The sequence below is a fragment of the Acipenser ruthenus genome, chromosome 2 (assembly GCF_902713425.1).
Source record: "Acipenser ruthenus chromosome 2, fAciRut3.2 maternal haplotype, whole genome shotgun sequence".
NCBI classification, from domain to species: Eukaryota; Metazoa; Chordata; class Actinopteri; order Acipenseriformes; family Acipenseridae; genus Acipenser; species Acipenser ruthenus.
The window spans coordinates 11,748,976-11,766,799 of record NC_081190.1 but is presented as its reverse complement, the minus strand read 5'-3'; the positions used below and the strand labels follow the sequence as shown (position 1 = coordinate 11,766,799).

Here is a 17,824-nt window from a genome sequence, read left to right as displayed (position 1 = left end):
GGATGAGGTTTTATAACAATAAAACAATTGCTAGTTATGTTTATGTTTTCTGTTCCAGCTGGAAGGCACTGTGAAGCTGCTTACTCAGTCTTCAGTAAAGGGAAACACTTTGTTACACAAGCTACATAACGACGGCTTTTCTTCACTGATTCGTTTTCTAAAGATAAAAAGTGAGACGCCACGTTTTTACATATTAGCTGACGGTCCACAGTAAATCATGTTTAATACGTCAGTGTTCCTGAATGCTGGGATGTCAAATAATAAAGACATGCACAATAACAGACTTACCTTCAGTGTGAAGTTGAATTCAGGACCAATGTCATCATAGCTGTTCACTGTGGTTTTAACAAAGAGATCCCGGTTTATCTCATAGAAATTCAAGCTTGTATCTCTGCAAAAAGAGGACGTTTAGTTCTAAAATGGTGCTGCTGATTTGCAAAGAGCTGTAACATGAAACAGTTGACCCAAACACAGTCATTTTTTTGGAGTGTTGCAGGTAGTTTACACAAGAATGTTCTGTAATGGTATGACTATCATTGTACCAGTATCAGAATTATTCAAGGGTAAAACTGGTGAATTGGGAACTCAAGGACACACAAGGCGAGGCACATTACATTTTCCAAATTCATTTGATGTCATTCTAAATATATGTTTCCTTTTTGTTTTTTTCTTTTCTGTTTTTACAAAACAATTGGCTAAAAGCAAACATTTTCAGTGATCATTCAGATTCACTTTGCAGTTAAACTGCATTAAAAGAGGGAAATTACCTGTTAAAAAAGTGTATTAAGGACTATAACTGGTCAGTGATATCCATTCAACCACAGACACAGCCTTCTTTATTTTCCACAGAAAAAAAACCCCAAAAATATATACCTTGTTAAAGTAATTTCTGAGTCATACTGAACAGGAAATGAGATGTTGACAACATTGTTTGTGGGCGTCTTTTCTGTGCTGTCACTGTTAAACAAAAACAAGAATATAGCATCCTCAGAATCATCATAACAATGCAGCATCCTCAGAATCATCATAACAATGCAGCAGTATTGGACAGATAACTGAACAAAACGTTTGAATTTCTTACCTGAGAGCCTGGAAGTTTACATAAGCCTCTTTCTGCAAGTGATTGAAATTAAAATCAAAGTTGATGTCAAAGGAGACCTAGAAAAAATAACCACAAATTGACTGGACACACCTCCCAACAGTTTGTCCTCTATGATCCTTCATCCATTTCAGAACTTATCACTGGTTTCACAGACCCTGATAAGGACTAATCTTGGACTAATTATGTTAAATCAAGCCAGAATGGCTTCCTTAGACATACCAAGTGTAACGAGCAGTGTTTTGTGATACACTGCCGTTACGGATTCTGTTCCCTGTCGCTGAGATAAGAGGTTAAAAGCTCTTAAACAGCGAATGCTGAGGAGCCTGGCTCTTTTACAGTGTGGTTAAGACGCTTGCTTATGGTGACATTGCAGTTCTACAAAAAGAAGGTTCCATTCTGAGTCCCAAAAGTCATTGTAAACACAGCTAGTGATGCAAGAACTGGAGAGTCATGCCAATTACTGCTACTTGAGTGCTATCTCTTAAAAAAGCAGCTCACCTCTTGGTCTGGTTTGAGAACTGGATATCCAACCTGGCAAGAGATGGATTCAGTTGACTCCACTTGGCATTTCACCTCCGTGCCATCAGCCTGGAATTCAATACCAAAGGGTCAGGCAGCTCGTACCATTACAGCAGACACAACACCTAACACAGCCCTGCAGCGATCACAACACCTAACACAGCCCTGCAGCAATCACAACAACACCTAACACAGCCCTGCAGCAATCACAACACCTAACACAGTCCTGCAGCAATCACAACACCTAACACAGCCCTGCAGCAATCACAACACCTAACACAGCCCTGCAGCAATCACAACACCTAACACAGCCCTGCAGCAATCACAACACCTAACACAGCCCTGCAGCAATCACAACACCTAACACAGTCCTTCAGCAATCACAACACCTAACACAGTCCTTCAGCAATCACAACACCTAACACAGCCCTGCAGCAATCACAACACCTAACACAGTCCTGCAGCAATCACAACACCTAACACAGCCCTGCAGCAATCACAACACCTAACACAGCCCTGCAGCTGAAACAACACCTAACACAGTCCTTCAGCAATCACAACACCTAACACAGCCCTGCAGCAATCACAACACCTAACACAGCCCTGCAGCAATCACAACACCTAACACAGTCCTGCAGCAATCACAACACCTAACACAGCCCTGCAGCAATCACAACACCTAACACAGTCCTGCAGCAATCACAGCACCTAACACAGCCCTGCAGCAATCACAACACCTAACACAGCCCTGCAGCAATCACAACACCTAACACAGCCCTGCAGCAATCACAACACCTAACACAGCCCTGCAGCAATCACAACACCTAACACAGCCCTGCAGCAATCACAACACCTAACACAGCCCTGCAGCAATCACAACACCTAACACAGCCCTGCAGCAATCACAACACCTAACACAGTCCTGCAGCAATCACAACACCTAACACAGCCCTGCAGCAATCACAACACCTAACACAGTCCTGCAGCAATCACAACACCTAACACAGCCCTGCAGCAATCACAACACCTAACACAGCCCTGCAGCAATCACAGCACCTAACACAGCCCTGCAGCAATCACAGCACCTAACACAGCCCTGCAGCAATCACAACACCTAACACAGCCCTGCAGCAATCACAACACCTAACACAGTCCTTCAGCAATCACAACACCTAACACAGCCCTGCAGCAATCACAGCACCTAACACAGCCCTGCAGCAATCACAACACCTAACACAGCCCTGCAGCAATCACAACACCTAACACAGCCCTGCAGCAATCACAACACCTAACACAGCCCTGCAGCAATCACAGCACCTAACACAGCCCTGCAGCAATCACAACACCTAACACAGCCCTGCAGCAATCACAACACCTAACACAGTCCTTCAGCAATCACAACACCTAACACAGCCCTGCAGCAATCACAGCACCTAACACAGCCCTGCAGCAATCACAACACCTAACACAGCCCTGCAGCAATCACAACAACACCTAACACAGCCCTGCAGCAATCACAACACCTAACACAATACTAAACATTTCATAAAAATCATTCAAGCATTTGCATGCCTTTGAATTGCTTCCCTGATACAGTGTGATTGCTGACGGGTGTGAGGTATATTACAAGAGGAAGGCATTTCTCATGGGGGCCTGTTCTAGATCTATACCATCCATTTGGTATTCAATCCTACAGAGACTTCATGGAACACTACTGTATACAGCTGTTAACACGCTGCAGTTTTAGTTAACACGTTGCAGTACGTAGTAGCACTATTAAGTCTTGCAATTTGCTACACTTTATAATAAATAAACTATAATGCATTCGGATGTATAATGCATAAAATTCTTTTCTGAATGATCGGCCCACGACCAGTATTCTGGAGGTCCTCATTTCAATGATTTAGATAAGCAGTTTTTTTTTTTGTCACACTTTAAACAAAGTAAACTAAACCATTATTTCTAGAACATTACTTTTATACTTACAGGTTGGGTGTGAGATGAGAAGAATAAATTCTTTGAGTAAATGGCAGCGATCTTCACATTGTATGCATTTTCCATGGTGTTCTCCAGCTTCACTGCGAATGATATCCTTCTGTTCTTAGTGCTGATGAGGAGTGGTGAAGGGCTACAAAATAACAAACTCAGTGTACACTCTGCCGTAATTCATCTACTAACACAAGAGCTACACATTGCAAACCGTCCTTACCTGCTATCCAGATTCTTCTTCTGGACATTCAGCACGATATCGGACAAGCAGAGCTCATCTTCACCACAGTCTTTAGAGAAGGGAATCTGAAATCACACAGTGTTACCCCTGTGATGGACAACCCTACCCCTAACCCTACCCCTACCCCTAACCCAACCCTACCCCAAACCCAACCCCAACCCTAAACCTACCCCTAACCCAACCCTACCCCAAACCCAACCCTAACCCTACCCCTAACCCAACCCAACCCTTATCCCTGAACCAACCCTACCCCTACCCCTAACCCAACCCTAACCTTAACCCTACCCCTAACCCAACCCTACCCCTACCCCAACCCTGCCCCTAACCCAACCCAACCCTACCCCTACCCCTACCCCTAACCCAACCCTAACCTTAACCCTACCCCTACCTCTAACCCAACCCCTACCCCAACCCTACCCCTAACCCAACCCAACCCTACCCCTACCCCTAACCCAACCCTAACCCTACCCCTACCCCTAACCCAACCCTAACCCTACCCCTGACCCAACCCTACCCCCTACCCCTAACCCAACCCTACCCCTACCCCAACCCTAACCCTACCCCTAACCCAACCATACCCCTACCCCTAACCCAACCCTACCCCTACCCCAACCCTAACCCTACCCCTAACCCAACCCCTACCCCTAACCCAACCCCAACCCTACCCCTACCCCTAACCCAACCCTAACCCTACCCCTGACCCAACCCTACCCCCTACCCCTAACCCAACCCTAACCCTAACCCTAACCCTAACCCAACCCTAACCATCTGAGTAGCTCTGGATTCTTTTTAGCTCTACCAGCAGACTGCTGTTATGTAAATGCAGGTATATTCTTGTATATTATTCTAACGTTGCCGATTGATTGGCTCTGTATTCCTGCTACAGAAGACTCACAGAGAACTCCCAGGAGTTGTGTCTGTACATGTCCAGCACAGGGCTGCTCTGAGGCTTCTCCAGGCCAACGTCAACACGCAGGCCAATGGAATTCACAAAGTCAGGCGCCTCCTGTTGACAAGGGAAACAGTGACATTTGTGGCAAGTTTCATTTTAGATTCACCTAGCACTATGTTTTTAAGATCTGTAAAGATTAACTGCAGTTATTATCAGCTGGTTTCAAAGACCATGATCAGCGCCCATCTTGGACTATCCATTCTTACTTTAGGTAAGGAGGTCCTAGCTTGTGCTAATGGGGATCTGTGAAACCAGCTGTAAGGCATTTATATTTGGCAACAGGCCACATAAGATCTCCCCAGGATACACCAATGATGGCATTCTTGGCCTTCTTCAGCTGATCTGGGGAAAGTCTTTCTTTACAGCTTGGGGCATTCCTTCCAGCACACAGACTGATAGCATGTAGTAAACTGATATCATTTTCACACAGAAATGCAGCTACTGTGCCGTCTCTGAAATCAAAATCAGAACACGTTTCAAAGAGTATTGTACATACTTGTGTTAGATGTTTACAATCACGTATTCTACACATAAAGTCCAGAAGGACGATATTGACGAAAAAACGCACCCCGACATGAACATTGGTTTGACCCACGGTTTGCACTATTATCAGAGATGTGTAAGCAACAGAAGCTGCTGGTAGATTACAAAAACAATTAATTAAACTTAGGCTAGGTAGTTGTTAACTTAGTATGTTTCATTCTCTATTAATTAAGTCTGCTAAGAAATAAATAATAATAATTAAATTATATTCATTGAAAATGGCAAGAGAACCAGATTGTTATTATTTTTATTGTTTTGGTTTAATATAATATAGCAGGCTAATGTTTCTATTGAAGTAGGCTACAATATATTTTTTTTCATTAAAAAGTTGCCATTGTTCTTTGTTGAAATTAATGTTGAGCTTTTTTTTTTGTTGTATACTACTCATTTAATCAAACCAAGTAGTAAAAGAAGTTGCTTGTATCGTTCATGACGTTTTTCAAACCAAGTAAGCTTATTTGTGTATAAAAAACGAGAATAGAGTAATTTAAAGTACGCTACAAAAGTGGCAGCGGACTGTCTCTCTTTAACGCGCACGCAATAACTTGTCGACTTAATGCAACTGTGTTGAGATTTTAAAAATAAAGCATTTTATGAGATTTTTAACTATAGGTACCGGCACTATGACTCAAGCTCAGGCACAAATTAAGCACTATGCTATAGTGACGTGGCATGTTGACTTTGAAACCACACCCACTATAGCGCTTCAGTGGCGGTATAGCCTTTCACACAGGCAGTTATGATGGTTCAGTGCCGTCTCGGAACTACCTCACGAGGTGGTTCAGAGACGGCATAAAATATGACGGTTCTCTGGCGGTATAAGCAATTCACACAGACCTATAAGCCGCTACAGTGACAGTTCTGAACCGTCATAACTCCTCTGTGTGAAAGCACCTTGAGACACATGGGTAGCTTATTCCAAATTATTGCAGATGACTAACAGACAATTCAATAATAAAATAGGATAGCATTTATTTTTCCGGATTTCCCCAACAAATCTATATTGAACCGTATAGGAATGGTTCTTTATCCCTGTAACTTCAGACTCTGGTATAATTATGCTGTGGCCTGTGTGCCAGCCCAGTCCAACGTCACGTTGTTTGCAGTACATTTCAGCACATACATGGTACAGAAAACAGAATTTTTCAGACTTTAAAAAGTAAAATCACAACCCAAATTTACGAGTAAGGGCACCCCCTGGGGAGTGAACAAATGGCGGCTTCAGTTTTTTGAAATGATAGATGCATTTAATATAAAATAATAGCCACAAAGAGAGGCTAAATATTCCCCCACTGACCTGAACATAAACCTTATGCTTAAAGCAAACTTCTGAGTTGCCGACTCCAATGTTTTTCTGCAGGAGCCGGTCATTGCTTTCAGTAAACAAACCCCTGGAAGACACTCTAGAGGACTGGAGATCTGCATCAAGCGTCGCATTGTATTGGATATCTAAGATGAATGAAGAACAGTTTTTCACAAACCAACATGAATGTTGGACTCTGACATTAACATTGAATGAGTTGTTTAGTAATGAAAATATGAACTTTATCAGAACCACTCCTCATGAGGATTATACCCTAGCCTCTGAAACTGCATGTCAATGACTTTCAATGTCATACAAACATATTCTAGACAATTTCAATGAAGCCAGAGGCCCAAAAATAAGGAAGCAATCATATTACGAGCACGGCCGGATTAACCCATCACTGGATCCTAGGCAAGCATACACTTGCAGGCCCCCTACCCCTGAACAAACAGTCACACACACACACACATACAAACATACATACATATATACACACACACACACACACACACACACACACCTCTATATACATTACAGCCTTTATAACTAGACCTCCACCCTTTTACAACAGGTATAATTAGAAGTTATTATGAATTACTGAATGAATCTGACAGAAAATTAAACTGTAGGGGATGTGCTAAATACATTTCAAAATAAAACCGGAAAAAACTGAAGCCTGCGTTAAATCCTGTAGCACAGCTCGACAATGACTTTTCCTGATTTACTGAATAAAAACACAACAGTTCAAACAAACAGGGAACACCATATGATAATAATTGCAAGCACCATACCAGTAGTAAGAGAGATGTAAAACAGAAAGGACTCTTTAAAAGTGACAATTATTTGAATTATTCCAATTTCTTTATTATTGTTCTCCTTACCCACAGGTCCGGTGGCTGTTTTTGGCCTAAAGTGAGCCTTGAAGCAGACGCTTGCATCAAAACAGAACAGCCTCCTCCCGTTGAAGTCACAGTTCTTATTGAGGATACTGATCTTGTCTGGCGTAAAAGTGGCCTTTACCGTTACATCTGCTATACTTCGGGACCTAAAAAGAGGGAAAAGGTATTTTGTACTTATTATTTCACAATGGCATGGCAGTTTCAGTACTGCTATACATTATGCCTGTTTTCTTCCTTGACCGAATGGCTGAAGGAATGCACTGTTTGTTGGAACAGACTTAATGAACTGAGAGAGAGAGAGTCCCCAGCTCCGGCGTGAGAGATGAGGTGTGTGAGGTCAGCCACTTACCAGAGTTGCACTACATTCCCATAGGCCCCGACCGATACGTCAGGAATGGAGTCTGCATTTAAATCTCCGTTGCCATCAAGAGACCTTCCAAAATACTGCAGCTTCTGGCTGATTTCTGAGCCAGATATTTTCTGCAAATACATTTCACAGGAAGTTGTATCACTGCTGCAAACTAACAACAGGCAATACAAAGTTATTTTTGTAACGTTACGTCTTTCCACTGTGTGCAGATAACCTTTTTTTGAGTTTGTGTGTCTCTAATGCATTGTAGACTCAAGCAAAACGTTGTGTCTAGCACAGTGTAAAACTGTGTATTTTTGCAGAAAAGATTCCCTGAGCCAAAACTGTATTAGTATGGAAACAGATCCTTTCATTCAGTCATTTCTGTGCTCTTCTTATACAGGCCAGTGTTCTGAAACGTTGAGGATCAATTACAGTAGCCCATGGATAGCTGCATCTGTCACAATAACTGGTCCCTGGACCTCACAAACCATTACAGTATGTTCTGAACGGACCATAGCATTAATAGCTGTGCTAGCAGTCATGGGCTCTCATTGGAAACACTGCACATAAAAGGGTGACTTGCATGTCTGTGTTCAAAGTGGGGTTCTTAGCACTTTAATAGATACACTGAAACAAACAGTTATCCCACAGCGCTTTGAGTTGCATCCAGATTCATCCTCATTTCACAGCAGGTTCACAAACTTTGAAGTTGCACTATGTACAGTATAAATAACTTCCCTTGCTTTATTGCTTGGTGAGTTTGAGCCTAATCCCCATCCAACAGACTATCCATTTAAGGCAGACCTAATTAGGCTTTTCAATTCAACATATCTGGGAAATTACATGCATATCGTACTTGTATTAACGTTAGGTTATTGACTTGCCACTGTTGCTTTTTTCCTGTTTTATTTAAATGTTTTTTTTTTTTAAGTGGGTGTGGTGAAAGTCATATGGTGTGTTTCTATTGGCCGCTCTTGGTGTGCTGAATGACACATGCTGTGATTCTATTGGCTGCTCTGGGTGTGCTGAATGAGTCTCATAGAAAGCACATCTACTAAACTAGAGGAGAACAGAAGCACTGTACAGTACGAGTACAGAACACAGTTCTTACCTGGGAACACACTGTCCTAATGGTTCTTTCATCTCCATTGTAAATGTAAATGGCACCTCTGTTCTCATCCTCCAAAGGAGCTCCTACTATGACATCACTGAACCCATCTACATTTAGGTCAGGAACAGCAACAATAGCCATTCCAAAGCGAGCATTCTCAGAATGTGATGGGCCTTGCAGAACCTCCCGCTGTCCTAAAATGCCCTGAAACACACACACATGCATACATATATACATATACATATACATATACATATACATAAAAACACTTAATTTAATGGCTTTGACGGGAATCCTGCCTCCCCTATTTTTCAGTTCTGTACGTTTTACTCAGGTTAGACACAGACAAAGATACCAAATTGGACAGAAATGTATGAATTGTGATTCATTTGAGAACACCATTGAGAAGTTACCCAGGTCCCCAGAGGTGAAAGGTCAATAATGTGTGTACTGTAGCTAAATGCTGGCACAGCAGTAAGCATAGAGGAGACAGGATTGGAAAGCAGTGTGCATACCTGTATTTCAGACTTAGTACTCACTTTATACCCAACAGGACAACAGGCTAAACACTCCTGTAGTTTATATTATTAGTTTTTTAGCAGACGCCTTTATCCAAGGCGACTTACAGAGACTAGGGTGTGTGAACTATGCATCAGCTGCAGAGTCACTTACAATTACGTCTCACCCGAAAGACGGAGCACAAGGAGGTTAAGTGACTTGCTCAGGGTCACACAATGAGTCAGTAGCTGAAGTGGGATTTGAACCGGGGACCTCCTGGTTACAAGCCCTTTTCTTTAACCACTGGACCACACAGCCTCCTAATATACATGTATGTGTTGCTACTAATGCACAATATTAACACATTAACACCTCTTTGGAGATTCCAGTGGTAAAAAAAAGCAATTTGATCTATGCATGATCTATTATGAGTAGCTGCTTTCTTTTATAAATATGAGTCACTACTTTCTGCAGTTGGCAAATGATTTTCTTGTGTTTTAGTTAATTACAGCTGGCACGTGAAGTCATTTACAGTTGCCACGTGACCAACAGGCTATAAGCTCCTGTGGTTTATACACATTTAAGTGTTTTAGTACTAATATGTGCAGGATAGTGTAAAAAATAAACATATTAAATCACTTTGGGCAACTCCTGTAGTAAAATATAATAAAAGAAAATAAAAAGAATATCAGTAGTTTGATATTGAGATCAAATGTATTGTAACACAGCTGTGCTTGTACACTATGTGGCAAACTATGGTAGGTGTGGCATTATTAATGCCTTTTTATGTGATGTTCAGGCCAGGGGGCAGCACAGCATAAACATACAGTATAATAATGCAGTATAAAGGTAAACCATACCTAAACCAAATCCTTATAGCAGCAGGAAATGTTGTTTTCCTACTGCACCCTTGCTCAATGTGAGAATAAGCTGAATTAGGTGTAACAATGAGAATACAGGGTAATACAAAAGAAGTCAGAATTAGCTACTGTGTAAGAGCTTCATAGGGAGAGAAGGATATTGGAAAATGCAGCATTAGCCCCATACAACTGAGATGGGCATGCAGTATAGATTGAAACCATGCATTGTTAAACACTGTGAACTGAGATGTGCATGCAGTATAGATTGAAACCCTGCATTGTTAAACATGGTGTGTGCATTTAAATAACACATTTTAAGTACTGTTTGTTTTACCTTACTGACTGAGAACATATAGACTCGTCCCACTTCCCTCTTCAAGTCGTTCATAAACATTGGAGCACCAACCAATAAAACATCCGATCGGGAGTCCTGGTTAACATCCACGGAGCAGAGGACACTGCCAAAATAGGAACCAATCTACAAAGAAATGATGGGGTAAGACTTCATAATAATACATGGACATTAACTAGGGGCAGCAGTGTGGAGTAGTGGTTAGGGCTCTGGACTCTTGACCGGAGGGTTGTGGGTTCAATCCCCAGTGGGGGACACTGCTGTTGTACCCTTGAGCAAGGTACTTTACCTAGATTGCTCCAGTAAAAACCCAACTGTATAAATGGGTAATTGTATGTAAAATAATGTGATATCTGTATAATGTGAAATAATGTATAATGTGATATCGTGTAACAATTGTAAGTCGCCCTGGATAAGGGCGTCTGCTAAGAAATAAATAATAATAATAATAATAATAATAATAATAATAATAATAATAATAATAATAAATAGAAACCAATCTACAAGGAAATGAGGGGGTAAGACTTCATTATAATACCTGGACAGATAGCTTGCACTCTTCCTGTTGAAAACAATGTATTCTACTGTACATGGAATCCTCTACAGGTATACTTTAATGTTCTACATAGCAACCTACTTGCAATATATATCTACCACACTCTAATAGCATGTGTTGTTCTTGGTGACTAATTAATTACAGCTGCCATTGAATGACTAGCAAACCTCTATATGATGCTTAGTGCAAAATCATGTGCACAATTCTATAACAACTGGGATTTGTTAGGTAAAAATAAAGCAAAACAAATACAATCCACTTAAAATAAAGGTCCCTGTTTATCATGTAGCACTGCTGGCATCAAGGGTTCCTACAAGCTGCACAGTAAGAGACTGTCACGTGAAGCTCTTAGGCTAGTGCTCTATCCATGACTGCAGTGTTCAAGGAGCTGGTCCAACCTGTAGTAACTTTACAATCTACATCAATAATCCAAATAGCTGTCACAGTATTATTTTGATGTGCATAATACCAATACTATATAAATAATTCCAAAAGCTGTCACAGTATTATTTTGCTGTGCATAATACTTGCCTGCTCTCCTCTTTGTGACTGCACAACTGCAGGATCGCCTTGCTTGTTTACAGTGTAAGTGATCACTTGGCCAGTATGGTTGGAACGGGGGGCTCCAGCAACATACAGCTCAGAGTCATCGCTCGTCAGCGTGGTCACTGAGTAACCTGGAGAGAAACAGTGACATTCAGCTGTTAACTGAGAGAGAGTCATCGCTCGTCAGTGTGGTCACTGAGTAACCTGGAGAGAAACAGACATTCAGCTGTTAACTGAGAGAGAGTCATCGCTCGTCAGTGTGGTCACTGAGTAACCTGGAGAGAAACAGACATTCAGCTGTTAACTGAGAGAGAGACATCACTTGTCAGTGTGGTCACTGAGTCACCAGAGGCACTGAGAATCACCAGAGGCACTGAGAATCTGTCATCAAATACGGAGGTGATCACAAGGACCAAAAGCTTGCATATACTATTTCCCCTGAATGCATAAGGCTACTAAATATAGTTAATAAAGTACACCCAAGTGTACATAATAGGGGTGGGACGTGTGTTCTTTGTTTAACCTTCAGAAATGAGTTTTCATACGGCTGGTACACAATTCAATGTGAAAGAAAGATCCCGCCTACCCAGTAAGGAGCTGTGATTCCTGTCCTCCAGGGTCTTCTGGAAGGTTTGTTCAGGGAATATATCGGATTTGCTGGCAGTCTTATGAACGACTGTGCCACTCCAGCCATAGGCTCCTACTGCCCCCAGCATCATTACATCCTGCAGGAGACATGTGTTCAGAGCAGAGGCAGTAGTGGGGGAGGCTTCTATATAAAACTCTTTGAAGTTTACCCATTGCACCGATACAGCCAGTTGAGTAATATATACCAACCCTTGTTCTTTTAAACCCCCACTTAAATGAAGAAGGCCTACTGTATATGTGACATGTTTGAAATGCTGGCCTGCTTTTTTCTTTGTATTTTTTGCTCAGGACCAGACTTTGGTTTTGTAAATGCAGTCTTTTGCAAAACAAAGGTGTGATTCTCTGTATGATATATAAACAAGGGTGTGATTCTCTGTATGACATGTAATAATGCATTTGAAGAATGTTTACAAACTCAAATGTTAAGTATACTTTCTGATAAAGTACACACAAATAAATAATTAATACATTGTAATTACATCTCTATCCTCAACATCTTTAAAAAGTATATAATAACTTTAAATATTTAATACAGTTTCCCAAATTACATTATTTTTGTCATATGGTACTTTTTAAAATGACCTTTAAGGATAGCGGTTCTATAATTACACTGTAATCTTAGGGCTAGTTAGTTACAGTGTGCACAGTAGTCCAACCACTAGATGCAGAGTAAGAGAGGCTAAATCTTGTTTTAATAGAATTGAAACTCACCGTTTTGTTTGAGTAGTAGGCACTAAACCCAACCTGGGACATTTCCATTTGGATTTCACCACCTGTACCAGTTCCTAGCATCAGACATTTATATATAGTTAAAATAGAGCTGGTAAGCAATTGACAGCGTACATTCAGTATACAGGAATGTTCATTCTCAAATGCATCATTGTGTTTCTAAAAGCATTAAATTCATTAAAGTTAAAAACAAAAAAAAAATCTTCCATCAGAAAAATAATAAAATAATGAAGTAATTGAGCTGAGAGTGAAGATCAGAGATTCAGAGATTCAGTGTTAAAATAATGAAATAATTGAGCTGAGAGTGAAGATCAGTGATTCAGAGATTCAGTGTTAAAATAATGAAGTAATTGAGCTGAGAGTGAAGATCAGAGATTAAGAGATTCGGTGTTAAAATAATGAAGTAATTGAGCTGAGAGTGAAGATCAGAGATTCAGAGATTCAGTGTTAAAATAATGAAGTAATTGAGCTGAGAGTGAAGATCAGAGATTAAGAGATTCGGTGTTAAAATAATGAAGTAATTGAGCTGAGAGTGAAGATCAGAGATTAAGAGATTCGGTGTTAAAATAATGAAGTAATTGAGCTGAGAGTGAAGATCAGAGATTAAGAGATTCAGTGTTAAAATAATGAAGTAATTGAGCTGAGAGTGAAGATCAGAGATTAAGAGATTCAGTGTTAAAATAATGAAGTAATTGAGCTGAGAGTGAAGATCAGAGATTAAGAGATTCGGTGTTAAAATAATGAAGTAATTGAGCTGAGAGTGAAGATCAGAGATTAAGAGATTCAGTGTTAAAATAATGAAGTAATTGAGCTGAGAGTGAAGATCAGAGATTCAGTGTAAAAGTAACAAAGGAGTGAAGTTCAGAGATTCAGTGTAAAAGTAATGAAAGCGTGAACTTCAGAGATTCAATGTAAAAGTAATGAAGTAATTGAGCTGAGAGTGAAGATCAGAGATTCAGTGTAAAAGTAATGAAGGAGTGTGTTACGGGTGTTATGGGTTTTTTGGGGTGTACAGTTTTTTATATACAGGTACATACAGCTATAGCCAAAAGTTTTGCATCACCAAAATTTTTAGGATTGAGACCTAATTTAAAAAAAATACGTATATGAACATTATTTAGAACTTTTATTTAACATCATGTAATCAAAGAACCTGCAAAATGACATCACAAAAGTCTAGCGGAAGTCATAATAGTAGTACAGAATTTCAAGTTAGATTTCGAAATGTCACATGTTTAAAATAATTGCAGTTTTTTGTTAAGTATATGGAAAACTACAAAGCGGTACATAATTCAATATGTTAATGTAACATTATTCAGCAGGGTTTATTCGACTTTAGAAGCTAAATTAGTTCATTCTATAGGAAAATGCAAAACTTTTGGCCAGAGCTGTACATGCTCAACATGTACAGTAATGTTAAAACACAGCCTGAAAGAACAATGACAGTGGAGCTGATGCTCTGCTTCCCTTACCTTCAATGTTAAAGATGCGCTCCCCCAGCGTCCCGGCAATCTCTGACAGGGCTGCTTCAGCAGATACATTGAAAAAGTACCGCTCTGTCGGAGAGCTGGCGATCGACTTGATTTCATAAATGAGGTTCTTAGTATCAATGTCGTTTCTGATATAATAGCCAAGGACCTGGACAAGGAAAAACACACCATGCTTTACTAGACCCCCGGTGCCTTCAGATAGACGATCCAGCATTGAGCTGCCTGCTATCACCGTTCTGCTATGTTTCAATACAATAATACATATAGGAACGAAAAGTATTCATCACAAGTATTGACACCCACTCAGTCGTTATCTTTGTTATCATAGCTTCTTGACAGCTTGTCACAACATATATGAGATTTCAACTGCTCAATATGTGCACCCAGGTGGAATACAAGAACTCTGAGACACCGCCATGGTTTTCTGTGTGCTCTGCAGTGTAGCGTTTGCAATACATCGCCAGGGGTGTTGGGACATTAGAATATGACTAGAGGCATTGGTCCTAAACCCAGCTTGGGCCATTTCCAATTGGATTTCACCACCTTCACTGAAACACAGGAGCGAAGGGATCATCCCAGGATAGACACAATACAGAGTAACCAGTGTGCAAACTGTCTTAAACTGTAACTTCATGGCTGGACATTTGAAAATCAATGTAGTTCTGCTGTGTAAGTCACAAGGATCCAAGCAAGTACAACGTAACTAACTGATATACAGGCTAACTTCACTATAACTAACCCCCATGGGACCTGGAGAAATGTTCGTTATATCAGGGTGTTCACTATAATAGGGTTTGGCATTTTTCTGTATCAGAATAACACACCTGACACTGGTGAAAGTTCAGTGTCAGTCAGTACTGAGATCGTTGTATCTGTGTCGATCCTGTACGTGGTCGTACTAATAGGGCTAATTTGCATTGAAAAAATCGGTTCTTGTTGGAATCGTTAAAAACGGGTGTTTGTTATAAGAAGGGTTTGTTATAGTGAAGTTAGCCTGCAATATATATATTGCAGGCTAATATATATATATATATATATAGTTTCAAGACCACATAATGTAGGTCCCTTCATCTGGTGAATGTGGATGAGATTTAAACAGTATAAAGTATAAGAAATCACCTTCTGAAAAGGACCAGCTGAAAATGACAATGAATGTTGTATAAAAATAATAATAAATTGAGAGAAACAAACATTGTCTACTTACAGCAATACCAAACCTAGTGATCTGAGCCTTCTCACAAGCACCAATGACGTTGTCCCTCATTGAGTAATCATGGGATTCTCCATCAGTCACAACAACCATCACTTTAGCAGCACCAGGACGACCACCGTTTGATGGCAAGAAGGCATGTGATCTGCAAACACAGAGAAACAAAGGTGAATTCGGGACAAGCAGGATATAGGCAAGTTAAAAAGCAGTCCTCACTGCTTTCTATATCGTTACTTCTCTGTCTTAGCAAGGTTGTTTATGTTTCAAACACAAATGAAAAGGCTGTAATCCCCCTTTCAATAGAGTAATAGCATTATTATTATTATTTATTATTATTTATTTCTTAGCTGACGCCCTTATCCAGGGCGACTTACAATTGTTACATTATTTTTACATACAATTACCCATTTATACAGTTGGGTTTTTACTGGAGCAATCTAGGTAAAGTACCTTGCTCAAGGGCACAGCAGCAGTGTCCCCACCGGGGATTGAACCCACGACCCTCCGGTCAAGAGTCCAGAGCCCTAACCACTACTCCACACTGCTGCCCACTGCCCAGCATTCTCACAAGCTTGTTCAATAATGTACTTCCTGTGCAGCGAGCCTCACACTCACAGTGAGGTCAGGAGGGGTGAACAGGAATGGATCTGCACAGCACTAAATACAACAGCAACACGCCAGCAGAGCACTGTGCTGACAGCTTGTCTTTCTGCCTCCTGGTAAACGCGGGTTATCAGATAGAGTTCTCTCTGACCACCAGCGCTGAATGGTTTTCATTCTTTCATCCATCCATATTGCAGCTCACACTGGAATTGGAGGAGCTCATGTACAAATGTGCTTTGATTTGCCAGGGACTGGCTCGTTTGCAGCTTACACTTTGGAGAAGCGCAGGTTTAATTACCTGGCAAAGTCAATGGCCCTGAAGGTATTTGTTTGGTCCCCCAACTTCTGGTTTATGTTGGATGCAGCAGTAATCAGCTTTTCTTTGCTTGTGTAGTCGTTCAATCTGAATTCAAAATCTGGGTCGACTGCATACTGTATGATGCTAACCTGAGAGGAGCACATGAAAAAAAAAAAAGTTCTTAACAACGCTGCTTTAGTTCTTAGATATTCCTCTCCTAGCAATCCATTCCTGGACGCTTTCAAGAAAGTTTGGGGAAATAGTAAATGAAGCCAAACTATAACGCACAAAAAAAGACAATTTATAATGTACATCCTGGCATGCAGTCAATCCATATTAAATAGATTTTATCAGTGTTCATTCTTTGGTAGAGTTATTTAACAATTACACCCATTTATACAAATCAACAAGTAATCACATTTACATACCTGAGCATCGTTTGGACCAATATTTAATCCTTGCAATAATTTTTTGAGAAAAGACTGGATCGGTGGCCATGGCCAAATACTGTTGGAGCCGTCTAACACAATTGCAATATCCATGGAACCCCCACATGCTGTAATACAGACATTATATCAGCATTCAGAGCAATATCAATGGGACCCCAACACACTGTAATACAGACATTATATCAGCATTCAGAGCAATATCAATGGGACCCCAACACACTGTAATACAGACATTATATCAGCATTCAGTGCAATATCAATGGGACACCCACACACTGTAATACAGACATTATATCAGCCTTCAGGACAAGCTCATCTCTAAGTATTTAAATATAATTGGCTGGCTACTTTAAAAATAAAAAAAGGTTTAACATCACAGGTACATTACAGGTACAGTAAGTCAGGTTATATTACTTACATTCTTTGTGATTATTTATTAAGCACTGCTTGTCCCTCTGTACCAATTTCTATGGTACCTGGTGACTAACTCTGATAACGGTTTCTATGTAGTTGTCAAAGCCTGTTAAGCAGCCTGCCTAACATTACTTTGTGATTTCCACTGGGCTGGGGA

The 17,824-nt window shown here is 40.5% G+C and overlaps 1 protein-coding gene across 1 annotated transcript in view; it reads right to left on the bottom strand.

The window, feature by feature from the left end:
• Window positions 1-17,824, bottom strand: part of LOC117403518 (integrin alpha-2-like) — a 54,078-nt gene that overhangs the window by 10,904 nt on the left and 25,350 nt on the right. Inside the window, exons 6-24 of the mRNA XM_058989389.1 lie at window positions 17,233-17,360; window positions 16,805-16,953; window positions 15,898-16,048; window positions 14,676-14,841; window positions 13,186-13,259; window positions 12,413-12,551; window positions 11,812-11,957; window positions 10,707-10,850; window positions 9,015-9,218; window positions 7,901-8,031; window positions 7,534-7,697; window positions 6,644-6,795; window positions 4,747-4,857; window positions 3,831-3,916; window positions 3,608-3,749; window positions 1,601-1,690; window positions 1,082-1,158; window positions 874-957; window positions 289-391 (exon numbers count right to left, since the gene is read on the bottom strand). Of these exons, the coding sequence (XP_058845372.1) occupies window positions 289-391; window positions 874-957; window positions 1,082-1,158; window positions 1,601-1,690; window positions 3,608-3,749; window positions 3,831-3,916; window positions 4,747-4,857; window positions 6,644-6,795; window positions 7,534-7,697; window positions 7,901-8,031; window positions 9,015-9,218; window positions 10,707-10,850; window positions 11,812-11,957; window positions 12,413-12,551; window positions 13,186-13,259; window positions 14,676-14,841; window positions 15,898-16,048; window positions 16,805-16,953; window positions 17,233-17,360 (2,441 nt within the window). The remainder of the gene's footprint in view (window positions 1-288; window positions 392-873; window positions 958-1,081; window positions 1,159-1,600; window positions 1,691-3,607; window positions 3,750-3,830; window positions 3,917-4,746; window positions 4,858-6,643; window positions 6,796-7,533; window positions 7,698-7,900; window positions 8,032-9,014; window positions 9,219-10,706; window positions 10,851-11,811; window positions 11,958-12,412; window positions 12,552-13,185; window positions 13,260-14,675; window positions 14,842-15,897; window positions 16,049-16,804; window positions 16,954-17,232; window positions 17,361-17,824) is intronic.